Source organism: Syngnathoides biaculeatus, chromosome 2 (genome assembly GCF_019802595.1).
Source record: "Syngnathoides biaculeatus isolate LvHL_M chromosome 2, ASM1980259v1, whole genome shotgun sequence".
NCBI lineage: Eukaryota > Metazoa > Chordata > Actinopteri > Syngnathiformes > Syngnathidae > Syngnathoides > Syngnathoides biaculeatus.
In genome coordinates, this window is record NC_084641.1 from 42,930,600 (window position 1) to 42,953,782 (window position 23,183).

The following is a 23,183-nucleotide window of genomic DNA, read 5'->3' on the forward strand; positions in this document are numbered from 1 at the left end:
AGTATTACTACTATACTATACTAGTCACTCACACAATCGTTTATAACTGCTAACTAATGTGAATTCTCTTACTCGCAAATTTGATTGTATACTTCCTTGGGAAACTTGGTTGAGTAAGCAAAAACTGCGACGGTTACCAACATCGTTTGGATTTATGTGAGACAAAATGGTATATGTAATACTTTGAATTAGATCAGTGAATTCAACTTTCCCTTGTAACACATTGTCATATGGAGATTTTATTTTATATTCTTATTTTACTTAGTTTATTTTATATGCTGCTTTAAAACCTCATCCAATGTACAAAGCAAGGGCTGATTGAAATGAATTGTGCTCTCCAGGAGACCTGTTTTCACCTTATCAAAAATAATTTGTGCGCCACAAAATTGATTGAAATAAACCTGTGCTTTATCTATACATTATTTTATAAACTTTGAACCTTTTCTACATTAATTACAGATGTTGCAGGAATCATCCTGTGCACAAGAGCTTGACATCGAACTAGCACATGGTGAATCTCCATCTTTGGTAAAGTTGCCAGACTGATGAAGTGCCTGTTCATGAGGAAGGAACACACATCTTTCCGACAGCAGACAGGATACTGCAACGTATTACATATTACAACCTAAGGTGGCCTCAAGATGCTCAGATTGAAAGACCAAATAAACATTCAGTGAAAGTTTTACGAGGGAAACATTTATACATGATGTAAGCATACAGTTCAGTAAAAATTCCATTATTTTAGTTCTGTGGTGTATGTATACTTCATATACAAACATATACATCAACATTTACACAAAAAACAAAAAAAATCAGGATGTAGATCCTGTGTACTCTTGGCCATCTGTCACAAATCTTAGACACCCGGCAGGATGGAAGGGACACGCGGTTATTTCTGCCTACAACCCCCCAAAACCATCTCACCAGCTGTCTATAAGCAGTGTAGACCTGAAAATAAGAAAACATACTCATATGACAATTTTCCAGAATGGGACGTTGTTTGAACTAGCATTGATTGGATAAATGTCCAACACAAACCATGTCCTTGCCCTGGGTCTGACTGGTGGCTCGGCACCTTCACTTAGTCTGCATTTGAATGCGTGCTCAGTCTTCTTCTTCTTTTCCTTTCGGCTTGTCCCGTTAGGGGTCGCCACAGCGTGTCATCTTTTGCCATCTTAGCCTATCTCCTGCATCTTCCTCTCTAACCCCAACTGCCCTCATGTCTTCCCTCACCACATCCATAAACCTTCTCTTTGGTCTTCCTCTCGCTCTTTTGCCTGGGAGCTCCATCCTCAGCATCCTTCTACCAATATACTCACTCTCTCGCCTCTGAACATGTCCAAACCATCGATGTCTGCTCTCTCGAATCTTGTCTCCAAAACATCCAGCTTTGGCTGTCCCTCTAATGAGCTCATTTCTAATCCTATCCAACCTGGTCACTCCGAGCGAGAACCTCAACATCTTCATTTCTGCCACCTCCAGTTCAGATTCCTGTTGTTTCTTCAGTGCCACTGTCTCTAATCCGTACATCATGGCCGGCCTCACCACTGTTTTGTAAACTTTGCCCTTCATCCTAGCAGACACTCTTCTGTCACATAACACACCAGACACCTTTCGCCAGCTGTTCCAACCTGCTTGGTCAGTCTAACTGGCACAAATTAACGCCTTCATAGAGCTCGTATTATTGAGTCTACATTTGACCCTTCAGAATCATGTTCATCACTCGATTTATCGGAAAGCTCATTGTCATTCTCCCATTGGTGTCGAAGGGTAGCTATGTTTGTGTGTCTCGTTCCGACGTTACGTCCCTCTTCGGGATTTTACGCTGCATGTTTAGGTATTTCCGGTGAATTTAGCAATGTGCGATAAATTTTTGCTGATAATCAAAAACTACAAATGTTTCCTTCATAACTCACTTCAGATTCGAATTTTGGTGGGGGGAGGGCAAAATCTGTGAATATGCTGATAGGCTGTGGTTATGTTGAAGTTTATACTTTATTCGTTTTGTTTTGTTTTAGGATTTTCTAATTTGATTAATTTAATTGTACTACAATGTCATTTGTAAAGTTACTTTATGTAATCCAGTGGTTCATAATAGGTCAGTTTTTGTCATTTTGTGACTGATTGTCTCTGCTATGTAGACTTCATCAATTGTATGCTATATTTTTGTGGTGTAGAACATTAAATATGATGTAAATGAGGTAAGAGTTGTAACATGAACATGCTCTTCAAATCCTTTCAGGCAGCGAATCAAAGGGATGTTCTACCATGCCTACAACGCTTATCTGGACAACGCCTTCCCCTATGATGAGCTCCGCCCTCTCACCTGTGACGGTCAGGACACTTGGGGCAGGTTAGGCCAAAGGTTGCCTTCCAAGTATTATTTGTTTTACGTATCATTGTCATTGCCCTCTCCTTTTTCCTCTACTTCAGTTTCTCTCTGACGCTCATCGACGCTCTTGATACTTTGCTGGTGAGATTGGAAATGAGTTTCTGGTTTCCCTGAAACCTGTTCCTGTGTCCACTGACACTTGATACAGGTGTGCTCGTGCGTGTGTGTGTGCGTCCGTGTGCGTGCATGAAGGTCCTGGGAAACCAAACAGAGTTTCAGCGTGTTGCATCTCTTCTCCAAGACACAGTTGACTTCAACATCGACATCAATGCCTCAGTCTTTGAGACCAACATCAGAGGTTTGTCAAAGTGACCCTTCAATCCAGCTTTCACTAGCTTTTTGCAAAAACCCTGGATAATCACCTATCTTGAGAAGTGTATGTATTTCACTGGTCCCCAAAACTCACTCAACATTGCCTCATGGAAAATTGGGTAAAAAAAAAAAAAATAAAAGCCCTTAACACCAGTTTTGGCAGTGGATACACATCGTGCATATGTATAAAGATGCACAAATTCAGGAAGGATTCCAGCGGAAACGTTCAAATGAAATATCACCAACTTGACTTCCTAACTGGAATAGTTGGGGCTTAGGCCAACGATTGCTAACAGTTTTGACATACGTGGCGCGAGTTGGACTGCTGTCAGTCGAACACATTTGGGTGATTAAATACAGAAATTGAATTGTACTAATACTTGGGATGAGCAATTAATTTAAATTCATCCATTTGCTGTACCACTTAATCTCACTAGTGTCAACGGGCATGCTGAAGCCTACCCCAACTAATCATGATTTTGATCCTGGAGCACCCTGAATTTGCAGCAAGTCTGTAACCGGTGTTGTATAGATTACTTTAGAAATGTACTTGGTGACAATTAAGGTAACTGGTTGAAAATGTAGGGTATTTCAACTTTTCAAAAGTATTATAACTGTGATATACAGTAAAGAAAATGAGTATTTGAACACCCTGCTATATTGCATGTTGTCCCACTTTCATTAATTTTCATCGTAGGTGCATGTCCACTGTGAGAGAGATAATCTAAAAAAAAAATCCAGAAATCACAATGTATGATTATTATTATTTTTTTTTTTAACGATTTGTGTGTTACAGTTGCAAATAAGCATTTGAACACATATCAGCTAGAATTCTGACCCTCAAAGACCTGTTAGTCCACCGTTAAGTCAACCTCCACTCCATGTATTATCCTGAATCAGATGCACCTGTTTGAGGTCGTTAGCTGCATAAAGACATCTGTCCACCCCATTTAATCAGTAAGACTCAAACTTGTAACATGGCCAAAACCAAGGAGCTGTCCAAAGACCCCAGGAGACAAAATTCTACAACTCCACACGGCTGGAAAGGGCTACGGAGAAATTGCCAAGCAGTTTGATGGAAAAAAGGGCACTGTTGGAGCAATTATTAGAAAATGGAAGAAGCTAAACATGACGTTCAATCTCAATCGGAGTGGAGACCCATACAAGATATCACCTCGTGGGGTGTCAATGATGACATGACATGTCAAGGCCCGTCTTAAGTTTGTCATTGACCATTTGGATGATACAGAGAAGTCATGGGAGAAAGTTTTGTGGTCAGATGAGACCACACACACCACAAAGAGCTTTGAACAGTCAGTTGTAAATTGGAGTTAATTTATCTATCTGTCCATCTATCTATCCATCTCAACCACATATACAGTAAAGAAAATATGTTTTTGAACACCCTGCTATATTCCAAGTTCTCCCACTTAGAAATGATGGAGGGGTCCGAAATTTTCATCGTAGGTGCATGTCCACTGCGAGAGAGATAATCTAAAAAGAAAAATCCACAAATCACAATGTATGAATTTTTTTTTTTTTATTTATTTGTGTGATACAGCTGCAAATAAGTATTTCAACACCTGTCTATCAGCTGGAATTCTGACCCTTAAAGACCTTTTAGTCCACCTTTAAAAGTCCACCTCCACTCCATGTATTATCCTGAATCAGATGCACCTGTGTGAGGTCGTGAGCTGCATAAAGACACCTGTCCATCCCATACAATCAGTAAGACTCAAACTTGTAACTTGGCCAAGACCAAAGAGCTGTCCAAAGACACCATAGACAAAATTGTACAACTCCACCCGACTGGAAAGGGCCATGGAGAAATTGCCAAGCAGCGTGGTGAAAAAAGGTCCACTTTTGGAGCAATCATTAGAAAATAGAAGAAGCTAAACATGGCGGTCAATCGGAGTGGAGCCCCATGCAAGATATCACCTCGTGGGGTCTCAATGATCCTTAGAAAGGTGAGGAATCAGCCCAGGACCACACGACAGGACTTGGTCAATGACCTGAAAAGAGCTGGGACCACCGTTTCCAAGGTGACTGTTGGTAATACACTAAGATGTCATGGTTTGAAATCATGCATGGCACGGAAGGTTCCCCTGCTTAAACCAGCACATGTTAACGCCCGTCTGAAGTTTGCCAATGAGCATTTGGACAATACAGAGGAGTCATGGGAAAAGGTTTTGTGGGCATATGAGACCAAAATGGAACTTTTTGGTCATAATTCTACAAACTGTGTTTGGAGGAAGACGAATGATGAGTTCCATCCCAAGAATACAATCCCTAATGTGAAGCATGGGCGTGGTAGCATCATGCTTTGGGGTTGGTTTTCTGCACATGGGACAGGACAAATGCACTGTATTAAGGAGAGGATGATTGCGGACATGTATTGTGAGATTTGGGGGAACAACTTCTTTCCCTCGGTCAGAGCATCGAAGATAGGTCGTGGTTGGGTCTTTCAACATGGCAAGGACCCAAAGCACACAGCCAGGAACACTTAAGGAGTGGCTCCGTAGGGTGGTGCATCATGCTTTGGGGGTGCACATCGAGAGACTGAAATTCTTGCCCAATGGATAGCGTTTGTGAACAGCAGTCTTCAGCTCTACCCACAGATTGTCGATTGGATTCAGGTCTGGAGTTTGACTTGGCCATTATAACACCTGGATACGTTTATTTGTGAACCATTCCATTGTAGATTTGGCTTTATGGTTTGGATCATTGTCCTGTCTAACCGAACACATACAAAAAGTGGATGTTCCCGGCATAGTGCTCTGCACGCTGTGTTCCGATAGGAGCAAAAAATACCTCGGTGAGTGTGAGAGTTGGCAGTTTGATCGGGAAGGTGTGAGTAAACCCGAAAACACACCGCACCGGTTAAGAAGAGTGCGTCAAGTGGCCGAGAAAGAACCTGAGTGTGGTGTGAGAGAGAACGAGCCAAGCGTGATGTTGGCCTTTTCTAACCCTGGAGTAGGGACAAATAGGTGTCACTCATCCTCGAACTGGAGGCTAGACCATGCCGCTTAGTTTTTATTTTGGGATTAGCTTGGTTTAAAACAGTGGATTTTTATAAAATATCAATTGGGTTTCAGATTAGAGCAATTTTCCTCGACCGTTTACTTGTCCCAGGGTCAAATGTTCATGTGATAAATGGCTATAGATTGTTGCGATTATCTCACTCTTTGCAATGTGTGTTTCTCTCAATTGCTTTGTTGGCACAGTTAACCAGATTCAACATCAGACATTGAAGTTCGCAGCATTTTAGTCTCCCGTGATGTTCATTCTTCTTTTCGTTTCAGATTATCCTGTTAGGGGTCGCCACAGCACGTCATCTTTTTTATGTGCACCTATCTCTTGCATCTTCCTCTCTAACACCGCTGCCCTCATGTCTCCCCTCACAACATCCATCAACCTTCTTTTTGGTCTTCCTCTCACTCTTTTGCCTGGCAGCATCCTTTTACCAAAATACTCACTCTCTCACCTCTGGACATGTCCAAACATTGAAGTTTGCTCCCTCAAACCTTGTCTCCAAAACATCCAACTTTGGCTCTCTTTGAGGTCATTTCTAATCATATCCAACCTACTTATTCCTAGAAAGAACCACAACATCGTCATTTCTGCCGCCTCCAGCTCTACTTCCCTACATCATGGCTGGCCTCACCACTGTTTTCTAAACTTACCCAGTCATCCTAGCCGAGACTCTTCTGTCACATAACACCAGACACCTTCCGCCAGCTGTTCCAACCTGCTTGGACCTGTTTCTTTACTTCCTTACCACACTCACCATTGCTCTGGATTGTTGACCCCAAGTATTTGAAGGCTCATATTTTACCTGATGGATTGTATTACAAAAAGATTAAATAACAGGCAAACTCATTGAATGTATCAGGTGTTTGTTATGAGTTCAGGAGCAATCTGATTTGGGGCTTGAGGGCTTTTGTGAGCTTTTCAACAAAGAGATTTCATTTCAAACTTCATTGATTGTATCAAAAACGTCACGTATTATTTAAAGAAAGAGGAACCGAAGTTGTTTCAAGTTATCAAGGCACGATTTTATCCAGTTGTATCTCAGCAGGGGAAATGAAAAAAATGTTTAAAAAGAGGTGAAGAATAAAAGGCCATGAAGAAAAATGCAGGTTAATGTGGAACAGATGATAGCTTTGTTGTGAGTGGACAATGAAGTGGATATAAATACAGGAATAATTCTTTAGAATAACAAGAATGTAATGACGAGGGAGCTTAGACAGCGCAAGTTGAAAAAAGTTTTGTTTAATGATAACAAAAAACAATCCCAAGTGATGTCAGTTCGCACGATTTCCAGTGCGCAGTGCGCTGCTTGCTATCATTTGAGCAACCTGAAAGCTACCCCAAACAGATGACTGGTTCAGCTGAGCTTGGCATACAATTGTATTTTGCTGAGCTAACATTTCATGTTTTAGCTTTGACCGTTTGTCTCCTCGCATTTGGCCATGCAAGCTATCGTACTTGTCTTTGTGACGGGATTCATAGTGTCTCCGCTGATTGTATTCTTTGAATACCGCCACCACCTCTTGACAGATGAGACAGACAGCATTTTATTTGCATTGAACAAATTATAATCCTTTGTCCACTTTGGGTTAAATAACCTGCATTCTGGAAAAAGTCCTTTTTCGCCATGATTCAGTTCTCTTTGAGAGGGGCGGGTTTTGGATTTTTTTCTGGGGCTTGCCAAATAAAGGCACAGACCGCAGAAGGGTGGAACAAATGTCCAGTTGTTTATGAAATAGTTACTAATAGTTAATGAAAATACTTCAGAACCAAGGAACATTTTATTGCGAAAGCCCGACTTTATTATTAAATACAAGTACACATAGATGAAAAATAAATCAAACTCTGGTATTGTTCAGGGAGGCCAGACCAAATGTGGAGGTGGGCGCGACCCGGGCCGCGGGCCGAAGTTAAGGGACCACTGCTGTAGACTATCGCACGATTCGTCACTATAAACTGCTTGCTTTGCACAATTCTGATTCTGATCTTGCAAAACTGTGACTCTTATAGCGAATAGTTCCAATTAGTTGAAAATCTGTTTTTCTCTACATGAATATCGTACCAAGGCGGCACTGACTGCCAGAAACAAATTACTTGTGTGTTGTTACATACTTGGCCATTAAATTTGATGATTTCTGATCTGATTTATGTATTCAGTATATATAGTGATTTATTGATCAATAGCAGAACGTGTAGCTGCTAATTAGGTTAAGTCCGTTTGATGACATCTCTGAATTCCCCAAGTGGCAGCAGGGCAGCTTCGAAGAATGCAGTTTATGATCTGTGGGGTGTCTGTGTCACCTGCTTGCAAAGAGCATCTCCGCTACACTTTCTTGCCTACGACTTGTAATGGGCTGAGCTTGGCATCAAAATTTATTTTGGTAGGATTGAACATTAGACTGTGGGCATGGTCATTCAGCATTTTAAGCTTATCTATCTATCTGTGTGTGATTAATTACATTTTTATATCTTCACTTTCACGATTGTGGCAAATTGTACACTTTTTTTGTATTACTGCATCATGTCAAAGTATGATCAAATCCACCAGGGTTGTCAGAGGACATTAACATGTTTTTCTCGGTGTAGTGGTCGGGGGTCTACTGTCTGCCCACCTGCTCTCAGGCCGGGCTGGCGTGCAGTTGGAGCCCGGGTGGCCATGTTCAGGACCACTCTTGAGGATGGCTGAGGATGTCGCCAGGAAACTTCTGCCTGGTACTAAACGCACGCACACACACATGCACACACAGTCGTTTCAAGATACAGGGATGAAGAGCTACATTTTTTTTTTTTTACTGTGTTTCGGCAAAGAGCCGCCACATACACACGAATGAGCCAAATCATACACATTATCATTTCCTCCTAACACAGATACCTTTGCTCAGTCAGATATATTGTAAATGTCACACACCAACATAAGAAAAATCGATTCCTACAGAGTACCAAGACCACACGCCAGTAATTTTTCTTTTTTTAACTGTATGCTCTCTCAAACAGACAAACTGCTAGTTAAACTAAGTCTTGTCTTTTAAGGCACAATTCTCATCTAATGCATCACTAAAATACTCCCATGATTGGAGGTCTGAGTGCAACTGTGTATCAGTCGCCATGCTACTGTCCGATATAATCTGTTCAACAGTGTGGTGGGACAGTTGAAGGTCTGATACCATTAAAGGTTTTTGTTTTCAAGACAAGCTTTTTGCAACATCACTGATGCATTTTTTTTAAATAAATTACTCTCTAATGTAGAGCTTTTTTGCCCTTTGTGTTCCAAGCTAGTTCCAAGTAGGATGCAAGAATTCGTCTCTGGATGTTTCATTATTTTTTTTTAAAAACTGAATCTGCTTTTCTGTATGATTTTTCAAAGTGACTAAGTTGTGACTGGGAAGTTTAGTCCCTTTTGGAAATTCGAAGTTGATGTTAGTGTGGAGTGACCTGAAGTGAAGATTTGAAGCTGTGAAATGCAATAGACGTCTGACACAAAAGTCAGAGTGTGACACTCAACCAAAAAAATGAGCTCTCGCACTCTGGTAAAAACGTCCTGTGTTCATCCACATATTTTCGTTTAACTGTGCATTTTTCACTGGCCTCGTGAATGCAAAATTGAGACATTTTCTCCAAAGATCACCATCTGACTGGAAAACGTCGAGCTATGTTCATTCAATCTGTTAGCCAGTTTTGTGAAAATAGCGTACTAACCTTTCCTGCTGCGGTCAAGTTACCGTGGGCAGGAGACGCAGAAGAAGCGTATTCTTCGTGACGAGGTCGTCCTGCATGGGTTTAAATCTTCCTTCTCTCGTTGCACACATGAGCTTGGTGGCAGTAACGGTCAAGTTACTCTTTACCCTCCTGCCAAGCAGTCCCCCTTCACTCACACGGTGACGCATAACGTATACACAAACTGAGCTTGTCATAATACCCATAGCAACTGTAATAAACTCAAGCAAAGTACGCACACAAATAACGAAATAAATACAAACAACGGTCGCTCGCACAACTGTACCGCAATGAACTCATGCAAAGCGGGTGTCCACGCTCATAGGACTTTGACATGCTTTCGTGCCTTCACGAGAGCCGCACGAAAGAAGGCAAAGAGCCACATGTGGGTCTAGAGCCGCGGATCGGCCACCCGTGGCTTAGTTTAACAGCAATATTTGGAAGCCTAAAGGAAATCATAAAACCTACAAACATGACCACATTGTCTTCTTTAAAATCACATTGTGTTTTGGCATCATCCAGCTTTCGAGACTCCCACCGGGATGCCGTACGGCACAGTCAATCTGCTTCGGGGTGTCAGTCCCACTGAGACATCAGTCACCTGCACTGCAGGCGTGGGAACCTTCATTCTCGAATTCTCAACACTGAGTCGACTTACCGGTGACACAACGTTTGAAGACACTGCACGTCGGGCACTCAAGGCTCTGTGGAAGACAAGGTCGGACATTGGACTGGTAAATGTCCTTATTTTTAATAGGTTAAAAAATACATATCAATAAATATTGACTCAAATTTTATATGTACTTAGATTGTAGTCGATTCTTCAGCCATATCACCCAGCCCGAGTCTGTCAACAAGTCATTCCACTTTACTGTATTTGTTCTAGTTCCACTCCTACCAGCACAATCCCACCAACACTGTGCTTGCTACCAAAATATGAGTTTTCCATCTGTTATTAGGTTACGCCTCAAAACTTTTGGGGAGGGAACGAAATGTCTGTCGTGAATTTAACCAAACAGCTGAACACCATCTTTCAGGGATTAAAAATAACTTAACTACTGTCAACTAAACTGCTATTCATTTTCAAAGTAGAATTTCTCATCTTGTTAGTCATTTTAGCACATTTATCTTGTTAGTCATTTTAGCACATTTATCTTGTTAGTCATTTTACCACATTTTGACTGATCTTTCAAGCCCCATGGAATATTTTTTCTGTAACAATAAAAGCAAACTTTATACAAGAAAATAGACTTTCACCCAAAAATGTTTTATTTGCCTTTTTTTCCATTGTTTAGTAATAAGGAGAAGAGCATGGGTCGGTTTCAGTAAAAATGCCAGTTCTGACTCCAAAGGATGAAAATGAGCTTTTTGTAAAACTATCAAGCAAAACAGTGACTATGATTCAAATGTTTATTTTCTATAAGCGTCAAACTATAAAACAACAGACGCAGAATGGTCTTTTAATGGCCAAATAATACTTTATAAATAGCAAGAACAGAAAAAAGAAACACGCCATGAGGAACACTGACTCAAGGTGAATGTCACTGGTGTGTTCGTTTGCCATTCCATACTTCGTGTATCATGTAGTGTGATTGTGACAAACTTTCTACTACCATAAGTACTCTGTATCATACAAATACATATTCTGAGTGTAAGGTGCTTTGATCCTAAAGTGATGCAATGCTGTCATTTACTGGCATATGTTCATCATTAGTTATGTACAAGTTTGAATTTCACCCAAGTTGGGTGAGTCTTTAACACACCAATTACCAAACTTATTTGGCGACTGCTCACAAATTCAGCGTGTATGGGAGTGAATGAGTTAAAGGTAAAAGGTAACGATTAAATATACAGATATATATATATATATATATATATATATATATATATATATATATATATATATATATATAATATATACACACACACACACAGTGAAGAAAAGAAGTATTTGAAGACCTCGCTATATTGCAAGTTCTCCCACTTCGAAATCTTGTAGGGGTCTGAAATTTTCATCATAGGTGCATGTGCATTGGATGGGGCTCCACTCTGATTGAGATTGACTGTCATGTTTAGCTTTTCCCATTGTATCATGATTGTTCAACAGTGGACCTTTTTTCACCAACCTGCTTGACAATTTCTCCATAGCCCTTTCCAGCCGTGTGGTGTTGTACAATTTTCTCTCTGGTGTCATTGGACAGCTCTTTGATCTTGACCATGTTACAAGTTTGAGTTTTACCGATTGTATGGGGTATGTAGGTGTCTATATTCAGTTAACTGCACACAGGTGCATCAGATTCACGATACTACATGGAGTGGAGATGGACTTTTAAAGGCGGACTAACAGGTCTTTGAGGGTCAGAATTCTAGCTGATAGACAGGTGTTCAAATACTTCTTTCCAGCTGTTTTACACAAATAAATCATTAATAAAATCATACAGTGGGATTTATGGATTATCTCTCTCACAGTGGACATGCACCTACGATGAAAATTTCAGATCCCTCGAAGATTTCTAAGAGGGAGAACTTGCAATATAGCACGGTGTTCAAATACTTGTTTTTTTCACTGTATATCACACACACACTAATTTGAATGTGATGTCACATCTTCTTCTTCTTTTCCTTTCGGCTTGTCCCGTTAGGGGTCGCCACAGCGTGTCATCTTTTGCCATCTTAGCCTATCTCCTGCATCTTCCTCTCGAACCCCAACTGCGCTCATGTCTTCCCTCACCACATCCATAAACCTTCTCTTTGGTCTTCCTCTCGCTCTTTTGCCTGGGAGCTCCATCCTCAGCATCCTTCTACCAATATACTCACTCTCTCGCCTCTGAACATGTCCAAACCATCGAAGTCTGCTCTCTCGAATCTTGTCTCCAAAACATCCAGCTTTGGCTGTCCCTCTAATGAGCTCATTTCTAATCCTATCCAACCTGGTCACTCCGAGCGAGAACCTCAACATCTTCATTTCTGCCACCTCCAGTTCAGATTCCTGTTGTTTCTTCAGTGCCACCGTCTCTAATCCGTACATCATGGCCGGCCTCACCACTGTTTTGTAAACTTTGCCCTTCATCCTAGCAGAGACTCTTCTGTCACATAACACACCAGACACCTTTCGCCAGCTGTTCCAACCTGCTTGGACCCGTTTCTTCACTTCCTGACCACACTCTCCATTGCTCTGTATTGTTGACCCCAAGTATTTGAAGTCGTCCACCCTCGCTATCTCGTCTCCCTGTAGCCTCACTCTTCCCCCTCCACTTTTCTCATTCACGCACATATATTCTGTTTTACTTCGGCTAATCTTCATTCCTCTCCTTTCCAGTGCATGTCTCCATCTTTCCAATTGTTCCTCTGCATGCTCCCTGCTTTCACTGCATATGACAATATCATCTGCGAACATCATGGTCCAAGGGGATTCCAGTCTAACCTCATCTGTCAGCCTATCCATTACCACTGCAAACAGGAAGGGGCTCAGAGCTGATCCCTGATGCAGTCCCACCTCCACCTTAAATTCCTCTGTCACACCTAAGGCACACCTCACCATTGTTCTGCTGCCATCATACATGTCCTGTACTATTTTAACATACTTCTCTGCCACACCAGACTTACGCATGCAGTACCACAGTTCCTCTCTTGGTACTCTGTCATAGGCTTTCTCTAGATCCACAAAGACGCAATGTAGCTCCTTCTGACCTTCTCTGTACTTTTCCACGAGCATCCTCAAGGCAAATAATGCATCTGTGGTACTCTTTCTAGGCATGAAACCATACTGTTGCTCGCAGATACTTACTTCTGTCCTGAGTCTAGCCTCCACTACTCTTTCCCATAACTTCATTGTGTGGCTCATCAACTTTATTCCTCTCTAGTTCCCACAGCTCTGAACATCCCCTTTGTTCTTAAAAATGGGAACTAGAACACTTTTCCTCCATTCTTCAGACATCTTTTCGCCCGCTAGTATTCTGTTGAATAAGTTGGTCAAAAACTCCACAGCCATCTCTCCAAATTGCTTCCATACCTCTACCGGTATGTCATCAGGACCAACTGCCTTTCCAGTTTTCATCCTTTGTAGTGCCTTTCTGACTTCCCCCTTAGTAATCATTTCCACTTCCTGGTCCTTCACTCTTGCCTCTTCAACTCTTCCTTCTCTTTCATTTTCTTCATTCATCAACTTCTCAAAGTATTCTTTCCATCTATTTAGCGCACTACCGGCCCCAGTCAACACATTTCCATCTCTGTCCTTAATCACCCTGACCTGCTGCACATCCTTCCCATCTCTATCCCTCTGTCTGGCCAACCTGTAGAGATCCTTTTCTCCTTCTTTCGTGTCCAACCTGGTGTACATGTCTTCATATGCCTCTTGTTTAGCCTTTGCCACCTCTACCTTTGCCCTACGTCGCATCTCGATGTACTCCTTTCGCCTCTCCTCAGTCCTCTCAGTATCCCACTTCTTCTTCGCTAATCTCTTTCCTTGTATGACTCCCTGTATTTTGGGGTTCCACCACCAAGTCTCCTTCTCCCCTTTCCTACCAGATGACACACCAAGTACTCTCCTGCCTGTCTCTCTGATCACCTTGGCTGTCGTCGTCCAGTCTTCCGGGAGCTTCGGTTGTCCATCGAGAGCCTGTCTCACCTCTTTCCGGAAGGCTGCACAACATTCTTCCTTTTTCAGCTTCCACCACATGGTTCTCTGCTCTACCTTTGTCTTCTTAATCTTCCTACCCACCACCAGAATCATCCTACATACTACCATCCTATGCTGTCGAGCTACACTCTCCCCTACCACTACTTTACAGTCAGTAACCTCCTTCAGATTACATCGTCTGCACAAAATATAATCCACCTGCGTGGTTCTACCTCCGCTCTTGTAGGTCACTATATGTTCCTCCCTCTTCTGGAAATAAGTGTTCACTACAGCCATCTCCATCCTTTTTGCAAAGTCCACCACCATCTGCCCTTCAAAGTTCCTTTCCTGGATGCCGTACTTACCCATCACTTCTTCATCGCCCCTGTTTCCTTTACCAATATGTCCATTACAATCTGCACCAATCACAACTCTCTCGCTGTCTGGGATGCTCAGAACTACTTCATCTAGTTCCTTCCAGAATTTCTCTTTCAACTCTAGGTCACATCCTACCTGTGGTGCATAGCCGCTAACCACATTATACATAACACCCTCAATTTCAAATTTTAGTCTCATCACTCGATCTGATACTCTTTTCACCTCCAAGACATTCTTAGCCAGCTCTTCCTTTAAAATAACCCCTACTCCATTTCTCTTCCCATCTACTCCGTGGTAGAATAATTTAAACCCTGCTCCCAAACTTCTAGCCTTACTACCTTTCCACCTGCTCTCTTCGATGCACAGAATATCAACCTTTCTCCTAATCATCATGTCAACCAACTCCTGTGCTTTTCCTGTCATAGTCCCAACATTCAAAGTCCCTACACTCAGTTGTAGGCTCTGTGCATTCCTCTTTTTCTTCTGACGCTGGATCCGGTTTCCTCCTCTTCTTTGTCTTCGACCCACAGTAGCTGAATTTCCACCGACGCCCTGCAGGTTAGCAGTGCCGGGGGCGGGCGTTGTTAACCCGGGCCACGACCGATCCGGTATGAATGTGGTATTGTATGTATTGTATGGTATTGAATGTGATGTCACATATTCATAACATATTCTCTTAACAGCCCTTGTCGGGGCTGTTCCTTCTTTGAGAAGTGTCAGACTAAAACATCTAAGGGAAAGCAAATTACACAGAGTTAATCCGCATATGTTCGCTGACTGAGCTCTCATTTATTTGAAAGATGTATTAATTGTTCTGTGGACTTCCAGGTGGGCAACCACATTGATGTGGTCTCCAAAAAGTGGGTGGCGCAGGATGCGGGCATTGGTGCGGGCGTGGACTCTTACTTTGAATATCTGGTCAAGGGTGCCATCTTGCTGCAAGATGAGGAGCTGCTGGACATGTTTGACGGTAAGTCACAGCTGATCAGCACTTCCAGAGTTTGGTGCAATGTGTAATGAGAAGTCACTGGTTCGACAGCCTACGACCAGGCCCTTGAAAACTACACGCGGTTTGATGACTGGTACTTGTGGGTACAGATGCACAAAGGTACCGTGTCCATGCCCATCTTCCAGTCTCTTGAGGCCTTCTGGCCTGGCCTGCAGGTAGCCTTGCCGCCCTCCATGCTGCTGCTCCTTGAGAAGCGGGCAATGCTTTAAGCACATTGTCTTTTTTGCAGACTCTGCTTGGTAACCTAGATGGTGCAGTCAGAACCTTCCAGAATTATTACTCAGTGTGGAGGCAATTTGGAGGGCTGCCTGAGTTCTACAGCATCTCTCAGGGCTACCCTGTGGATAAGAGGGAGGGATACCCACTCAGACCTGGTCTGCTTATTAAAACATTCTTGCTTTCTTTCTTTCTTTCATTTGTGATTCATATCAGATGTCCTAATCTTTCGTGCCTTGTCCTTTTTTGTTTTATTTTAACCAGTCATGTCCAACTGCTTGGTCATTAAAAAAAAAAAAAAATGGAGGATTGGTATACCTTTTTATACTGGAACAGGTTTTCTGTGGAATGGGAGTTTGATATACATTACTCCCTCTTAGGTTCTTTATATTGTGATTATTAGTGTGAAAGGGGATGAACTGAGAAAAGCAGATGGTACAAACACAAAAACATGTACCAAGACAGAACCACTTTAAAATGGATTACTTACAACTACAATTTTACAGAAGGTGGGTTCTACCTGTGGAATGGTAAAGTAGTACTACAGCCTTTGAAAAAGGTATGCAACAAATAGCAAGATAAGGTCACATTAGAACGGGTAGTAAGCCAGCCAGTGCCACAAGTGTATGGTCGAAGAAAATCAGGTTTGGGTATAGCAATTAAGGAATAGCCCAACCAAATCAATGATTTAACAATAATTGCAGCTAAAACAGTGCCACTTAAAAACCTAAAATAATAATTCATGCAAACCAGTCGCCTTTTGGCAAAATTCAGTTTTGAACTCCAAATAGTCCATTTACATGAATCATATAGATGCAGCGTGTCTTTCCGAGGGAGTGTGGGGGTCTCATGGTCTCACTCCGGGTGGCTGTTGACCTCATTCATAAGCTGGCAACTATTAACATCCACACACAGTAATGTAATTGTGATTAATACGTCACGGGTGACGAATATATGGAAGCGCATTGCCCTCGGGTTCTGCCTGTGCGCGCCCATTGTGGTGAACAGTGATGAAAGTCCTCCGGATTTTCCCGGGATTCCGGATTTTTAAATTTTCATGAAAATAGCTCCGAAAAATTGAGGAAAAATAGCCTAAAATTAATCCGGATATTAGTTGACAACATTGGACGAACATGCGGTTGAGTTTGTTGTTTTGCTTTCACAAGCGTAGCCATGTTGAGGCACTAACACTAGTAAGAGTAACGCCCCTCCCCTTGCATTCTCCCAAGATGTCGCTTATTTTGTGTGGTCTTGACATTAATTTACGTATTTATTTCATAAACGTTGTTAACCAAACGAGCCTGCTCGAACCGGTGTTCATTCGGAAACAGGAAATGTAAGTTAACCGTATTGAGTATGTACGAAAGCGCATGTTCAGAACTGCTTCACGTAATGCGAGTGCATTTACGTCGAAAGTCATCAACATCATGAGCCATGTCAAAGGAAATTCAGTTACACCAGGGGTGCTCATTGCGTCGATCGCGAGGCAGTGTGACTGCGTAAAAAAACAAAACAAACAAAGATTAGACTATCATCCACCTCGTCGCCAGATTCAGGTGTCGCCAATACCTCGAGCGCATGCACATAAAGGCGCGTTCTAGCAAGCCGGCCTCCTATTTACAGCAGTGTCGTGGTGCGCCCCCGATCCCCACAACGATACGTCACAATTGCCGACAGGAATGTTTGTTTACAATGTATCGCGAGCTTGTTGCCACGAACGCTGATTATGTTGAACTAAACTTTCATCTTTTTTTCAAAACATTGCGTGGATAGACCGTGTTTATTCCTTGACAAACCAGTGCATTTAACTTTTCTTTAGTTTGTCACAATTTTAATTGATGAAAAATTTGAAATACCGTTTTTTATCATGTTCTACTAATATCAGTTGAAACTGGAAATTATCATTTCTGAGATTGAAATTTTAGTTTTCTATTTGTTATATATTTGCTCATTTTCTTTTTAATTTACAGTTATGTTATATTAATCCTGTAAATTATTTCAAGGCCATCCCTAATCCCCCCTGCAACTTTATCTGCAAGCATGACTGACCACACGTGTACATTTTTCAAATGAATTTTCACAAAAGTCCACTTTCATCACGAGGTGAAGAATGGCTCAGGCAAAAGATAAATCCCTGTATTTACTGATTGATTTATGTTCCTACTCTGTTGTTCTGGCCTTCCCAGTTCAAGTTACTGCTCCTGTGGCCTGACCTCAGAAAAGTGGATAAGGAGATACAGTGAAGAAAATAACTATTTGAACACCCTGCTATATTGCTAGTTCTTCTCCTACTTAGAAATCATAGAGGGGTCTAAAATTTTCATCCGACGTGCATGTCCACCGTGAGAGAGAAAAGAAAAATCCAGAAATCACAATGTATGATTTTTTTTTTTTTTTTAATGATTTGTGATACAGCTGCAAATAAGCATTTGAACACCTATCAGCTAGAATTCTGACCCTCAAAGACCTTTTAGTCCACTGTTAAAAGTCCACCTCCACTCCACATATTATCCTGAATCAGATGCACCTCTGTGCGGTCGTTAGCTGCATAAAGACACTTGTCCACCCCATACAATCAGTAAGACTCAAACTTGTAGCATGGCCAAGACCAAAGAGCTGTCCAAAGACACAAGAGACAAAATTTTACAAATCCACCCGACTGGAAAGGGCTACGGAGAAATTGCCAAGCAGCGTGGTGAAAAAAGGTCTACTTTTGGAGCAATCATTAGAAAATAGGAGCTAAACATGGCGGTCAATCTCAATCGGAGTGGAGCCCCATGGAAGATATCACCTCGTGGGGTCTCAATGATCCTTAGAAAGGTGAGGAATCAACCCAGGACTACACGACAGGACTTAGTCAATGACCTGAAAAGAGCTGGAACCACTGTTTCCAAGGTGACTGTTGTCATGGTTTGAAATCATGCAAGGCACGGAAGATTCTCCTGCTTAAACCAGAACATCAACACCTGTCTTAAGTTTGCCATTGACCATTTGGATGATGCAGAGGAGTCATGGGTGAAGCTTTTGTGGTCAAATGAGACCAAAATGGAACGTTTTGGTCATAATTCCACTAACCGTGTTAGGAGGAAGACGAATGAGTTCCATCCCAAGAACACCATCCCTACTCTGAAGCATGGGGGTGGTAGCATCATGCTTTGGGGGGGTGTTTTTCTGCACATGGGACAGGATGACTGCACTGTATTAAGGTGTCAGGTTTATCAAGTTTAATGGAGATGACAAGCAAAACATAGTTTGAAACATAATGTACTTGTTTGTTCATGTGTGTGTGCATGTGTGTGGAAGATTGCGGAGTACATGTGTGGTCATTTCTTTAACAGGGAGCAGTTCTAACAGTTCTGATGTTTTTTTTCTTGCTATCTCCTGCTAGTCAGCTGTCACGTTATCTAGAGCAGAGCAAAGCATTTCTTTACTGGAAGCAGATGTATGATCATTTTAGTCACAATTATTCCTTCATAAGGAGAGGAGGATCGCTGCCATGTATTGTGAGATTTTGGGGAGCAACGTCTTTCCCTGAGTCAGAGCATTGAAGATGGGTCGTGGCTGGGTCTTTCAACATGACAATGCCCCGAAGCACACAGCCAGGAAAACCAAGGAGTGGCTCCGTAAGAAGCATATCAAGGTTCGGTCTCCAGACCTAAACCCAATAGAAATTCTTTGGGGGGATCTGAAACTCTTTCTCAGCGACAGCCCGGAAACCTGTGAGATTTTGGGGAGCAACGTCTTTCCCTGAGTCAGAGCATTGAAGATGGGTCGTGGCTGGGTCTTTCAACATGACAATGCCCCGAAGCACACAGCCAGGAAAACCAAGGAGTGGCTCCGTAAGAAGCATATCAAGGTTCGGTCTCCAGACCTAAACCCAATAGAAATTCTTTGGGGGGATCTGAAACTCTTTCTCAGCGACAGCCCGGAAACCTGTCTGATCTAGAGTAGATCTGTCTGGAGGATTGGGTCAAAATCCCTCTTGCAGTGTGTGTAAACCTTGTGAACAACTACAGGAAGTGTTTGACCTTTGTAATTGCAAACAAAGGCTACTGTACCAAATATTAACATTGGTTTTCTCAGGTGTTCAAATACTTATTTGCAGCTGTATCACACAAATCATTAAAAAAAATCATGCATTGGGATTTCTGGATTTTTCCTTTTAGACACAAAGTAGACATGCACCTACGATGAAAATTTCAGACCGCTCCATAATTTCTAACTGGGAGAATTTGCAATATAGCAGAGTGTTCAAATACTTATTTTCTTCGCTGTAAACACATATAAATTGCCCTAAGGCATGATTGTGAGTGCGGCATTTTGTCTCGATGTGCCTTTCAATTGGGTGGCAACCAGTTCATGGTGTACCCCTCCTCCCGCCGCGTGTGATTGATAACATATATTTGTCTTGATATTTACGCTACAATTTTTCCAGAACCAAGTGAAAAGTTCACTTCACTGATCATAAATTTTCCCAAATTGATTGAAGAATAATAAAAACAATCTCTGACAAAGCCTGAAGGAATTTTAAACATGTATAAAAACATGATAACTTGCTTACACTTATGGTAAATTGCCACACGACACTGTGATGACTTGACAAAAGTGACTACACGATCTGTTTGTTTTGCCACTGAACAGGTTGTTGGGCGACTGCACTGTTTACACATACAGCGACAGCGCTGATGTATTCTGAAAAATTTATTGCAACTGATATATATGAACTGTAATTGGTAACATTGTGTCGAGACAAAATTCTTGGACAAGAATATGTTATGTATAATTCTTAAATTTATCAATGGATGCATCCTTCACCAGAATATTGTGATATGGATGGTGACTCAAAGGTTGTCTCTTCATCACTTGGGCATGTTGAGAATGCATGCGCAGGTCTGTTTCATGGATTAATCAATAAACTAAGAAAATAACAAAATAACATCAATTCATCAATATTCGGTCAGTAACGTGTAAAAAAAAAAAAAACAGAAGCAATATTTCCGATTTAAAATAAACATTCAAAAAAATTTGTATCACGAGACAATAGGCAAAAGACTTGAAGAAAATCATGAAAAGTAGCAAGATGCATTGGGCCAGGACATTGAGTTAATTAACTCTTAACATTGGGGGTCTATCATACAATTAAATTACTGATAATAAAATAATACAAATAATAAAATTACTTACAATATTAAAAAATTATCACCCCAAACTGACCATTGTCTTACTGTCTTGACAAGTAAATTTAATCCATTCTTTTGGGATTCTAATTATTTGGGAGATCATTTGTATTATAAAGAGTAATCATCCAAGTGTAAGAATTTATTTGGAAGGCAGACAGAAACAACAGTGTTGTTTTGACAACACCCATCATAAAGTATCTTGTTGCTTATACCGGCACGTGGGCCTTTGGCTAGTCGGCTAATAACCAGTAATGGCTGTGTTAGCTTCTATTGTCCCCCACATAACACGTGCACAAAAGTAATGTACCTATTTTCTTTGGCATTTCTTTTGTCTGTTTATCGATCGATAGTTCTCTCGCTGCTGACTGATTGATTATGCCACCGTGCCGCCTCATAATGTATCTTGTTGCTTATACAGTACCCGCACGAAAGCCTATAGCTAAATGGGTAATAACCAATAATGGTGGTGTTAGCTTCTATTGTCTCCCACATAACGCGCGCACAAAAACAATGTACCTATTTTCTACGGTGTTTCTTTTGTCCGTTTATCGATCGATAGTTCTCTCGGGGCTGTATGCGCCACCGTGCCCTCATAATGTATCTTGTTGCTTATACAGTATCGGGACGAAAGGCTATAGCTAAACGGCTAATAACCAATAATGGTGGTGTTAGCTTCTGTTGTCCCACACATAACGCGCACAAAACGTACCTCTTTGGCGTTTATTTTGTCTGTTAATAATAGTTCTCTCGTGGCTGACTGATTAGGATAGGTTTCCACTGTTAGTGTTTTCTTCAGTTTGCGCCACCATACCGCCTCACAATGTATCTTGTTGCTTATACAATACCGGCACAAGAGGCTTTAGCAAAGCAGTAATGGTGATGTTTGCTACTATTGTCTCCCACAAAAGTGGTGCACTAAACAACTTACCTGTTTTCTTTTTCTTCTGTCTGTTTAACAATAGTTCTCTCGTGACACACTGTTTTTTATGTTCATAAATAGTAGGATAGGCATCCGCTGTTAGTGTTTTCTTCTGTTTGGTGTAAAGATGTAGTCCGATGTAAAATTTAGGCTCATGTTGCAGAAACCGTCCTTCGAAGTGATCGCTGCAGATGTGCGCAAATTTCCCTGTTGTTCCTCAACTGTGACAGCCACAGCTTGGTCCTTTGAGGTTTATTCCACGGGAGGTTTAAGAAGGACACATTTGGATGCGTTTTCTCAGTTTTGTTGCAGTTTGGTGCACAACATGTCAGCATCTTGGCTTACCTAGATCGAGTGGTCTGTAATGCTAAGCACCAGCGACGTCAGGAGTGGTCAAGGATGTTTCTTAAGGGTTTGGCTGTGAAAGCTGGCACATATCCAGATTTTGCTTGGATTTCAAATATGTCCTTTATTTTAAATTATTTTTTCAATTAATGTACAAAATATATGTAATATTACTTCACATTGGAGGGTTTATTGGACATGTGAATTTTGGAGAGTGTATTCCTTTAATACAAAGACAAGATTGCTCCCACCATAAATCGAGAAATAAATGATAAAATTCTTTCCCGTAGTTCTTTGTTGTGCTTCCTTTGGAATCCTGAGGCGATGGCCAATCCAGGGAGGTAGCTGGGCAGTCCCCCATCTGGATTCTTGTGTAAGAGCAGGACTAGTGCACTCGATGATCAGTCACTGGTCCAGAGCGCCTCTGGATCGGCAATCAAACCTGTAATCCCAATTCTGACACAGTTTTGGCAAAATCCTTTTCTGACACCTGAAGCCAGGATGCAATCTTGTTGTGGAGTTTTACGACAAAAAAGTACAACTCGTACACGTTGTCACCCCTTACTAAAGATCGGACTAAAAGTCCTTTCATTATATTAAAGTGAGAGAGACAGAGTAAGTATAAAAAAAAAGTTATCTCTGTCCGCCCGTATACACTTGGAGCCAGAAAGAACAACATCACATGAGGTACAGCCTGACCAGGAGAACCAGATGCCACAACAGGACCAAACTTGTAAAAGTTGAAGGTAGAACTAGTAGGACTAATTTTTGTATGTATGTATATATGCAAAAGATAAATCTTCTCATTATGTACTGAGCAAAAAAAAAAAAAAAAAAATTGTCTTGCACATCATTTTATCAACAGAAAGTTCCCAGCTCAACGTGGCTACCTGACATTTTCTCACTGCTGAAACAGCAAAATGTTTCCAAGGGATTCCCACAAACTTGAAGCTTTCAGGAGAAAATTTGCTCTGTGAACTACAGTAAGAGGCCCCAAGAAGAGAGGTTGGACATGTTTCGACTTGTCAGACATTTTGGAAACTACCCACTAGTGAATGTTAGTCTCTGAA

The 23,183-nt window shown here is 41.5% G+C and overlaps 1 protein-coding gene across 10 annotated transcripts in view; it reads left to right on the forward strand.

The window, feature by feature from the left end:
- edem2 (ER degradation enhancer, mannosidase alpha-like 2) overlaps nt 1-23,183 on the forward strand; it is a 51,738-nt gene that overhangs the window by 18,580 nt on the left and 9,975 nt on the right. For 6 of the 10 annotated variants that reach the window (XM_061806676.1, XM_061806672.1, XM_061806690.1 and 3 more), the window contains 9 exons: nt 460-528; nt 2,243-2,353; nt 2,434-2,473; nt 2,585-2,690; nt 8,321-8,446; nt 9,971-10,182; nt 15,273-15,414; nt 15,484-15,608; nt 15,683-15,827. In XM_061806676.1, the coding sequence (XP_061662660.1) occupies nt 509-528; nt 2,243-2,353; nt 2,434-2,473; nt 2,585-2,690; nt 8,321-8,446; nt 9,971-10,182; nt 15,273-15,414; nt 15,484-15,608; nt 15,683-15,827 (1,027 nt within the window). In that variant the 5' untranslated portion in view covers nt 460-508. Of the gene's footprint in view, nt 1-459; nt 709-2,242; nt 2,354-2,433; nt 2,474-2,584; nt 2,691-8,320; nt 8,447-9,970; nt 10,183-15,272; nt 15,415-15,483; nt 15,609-15,682; nt 15,828-23,183 lie in introns of all 10 variants that reach the window. The other 4 variants (XM_061806717.1, XM_061806709.1, XM_061806661.1 and 1 more) reach the window with 4 other exon arrangements.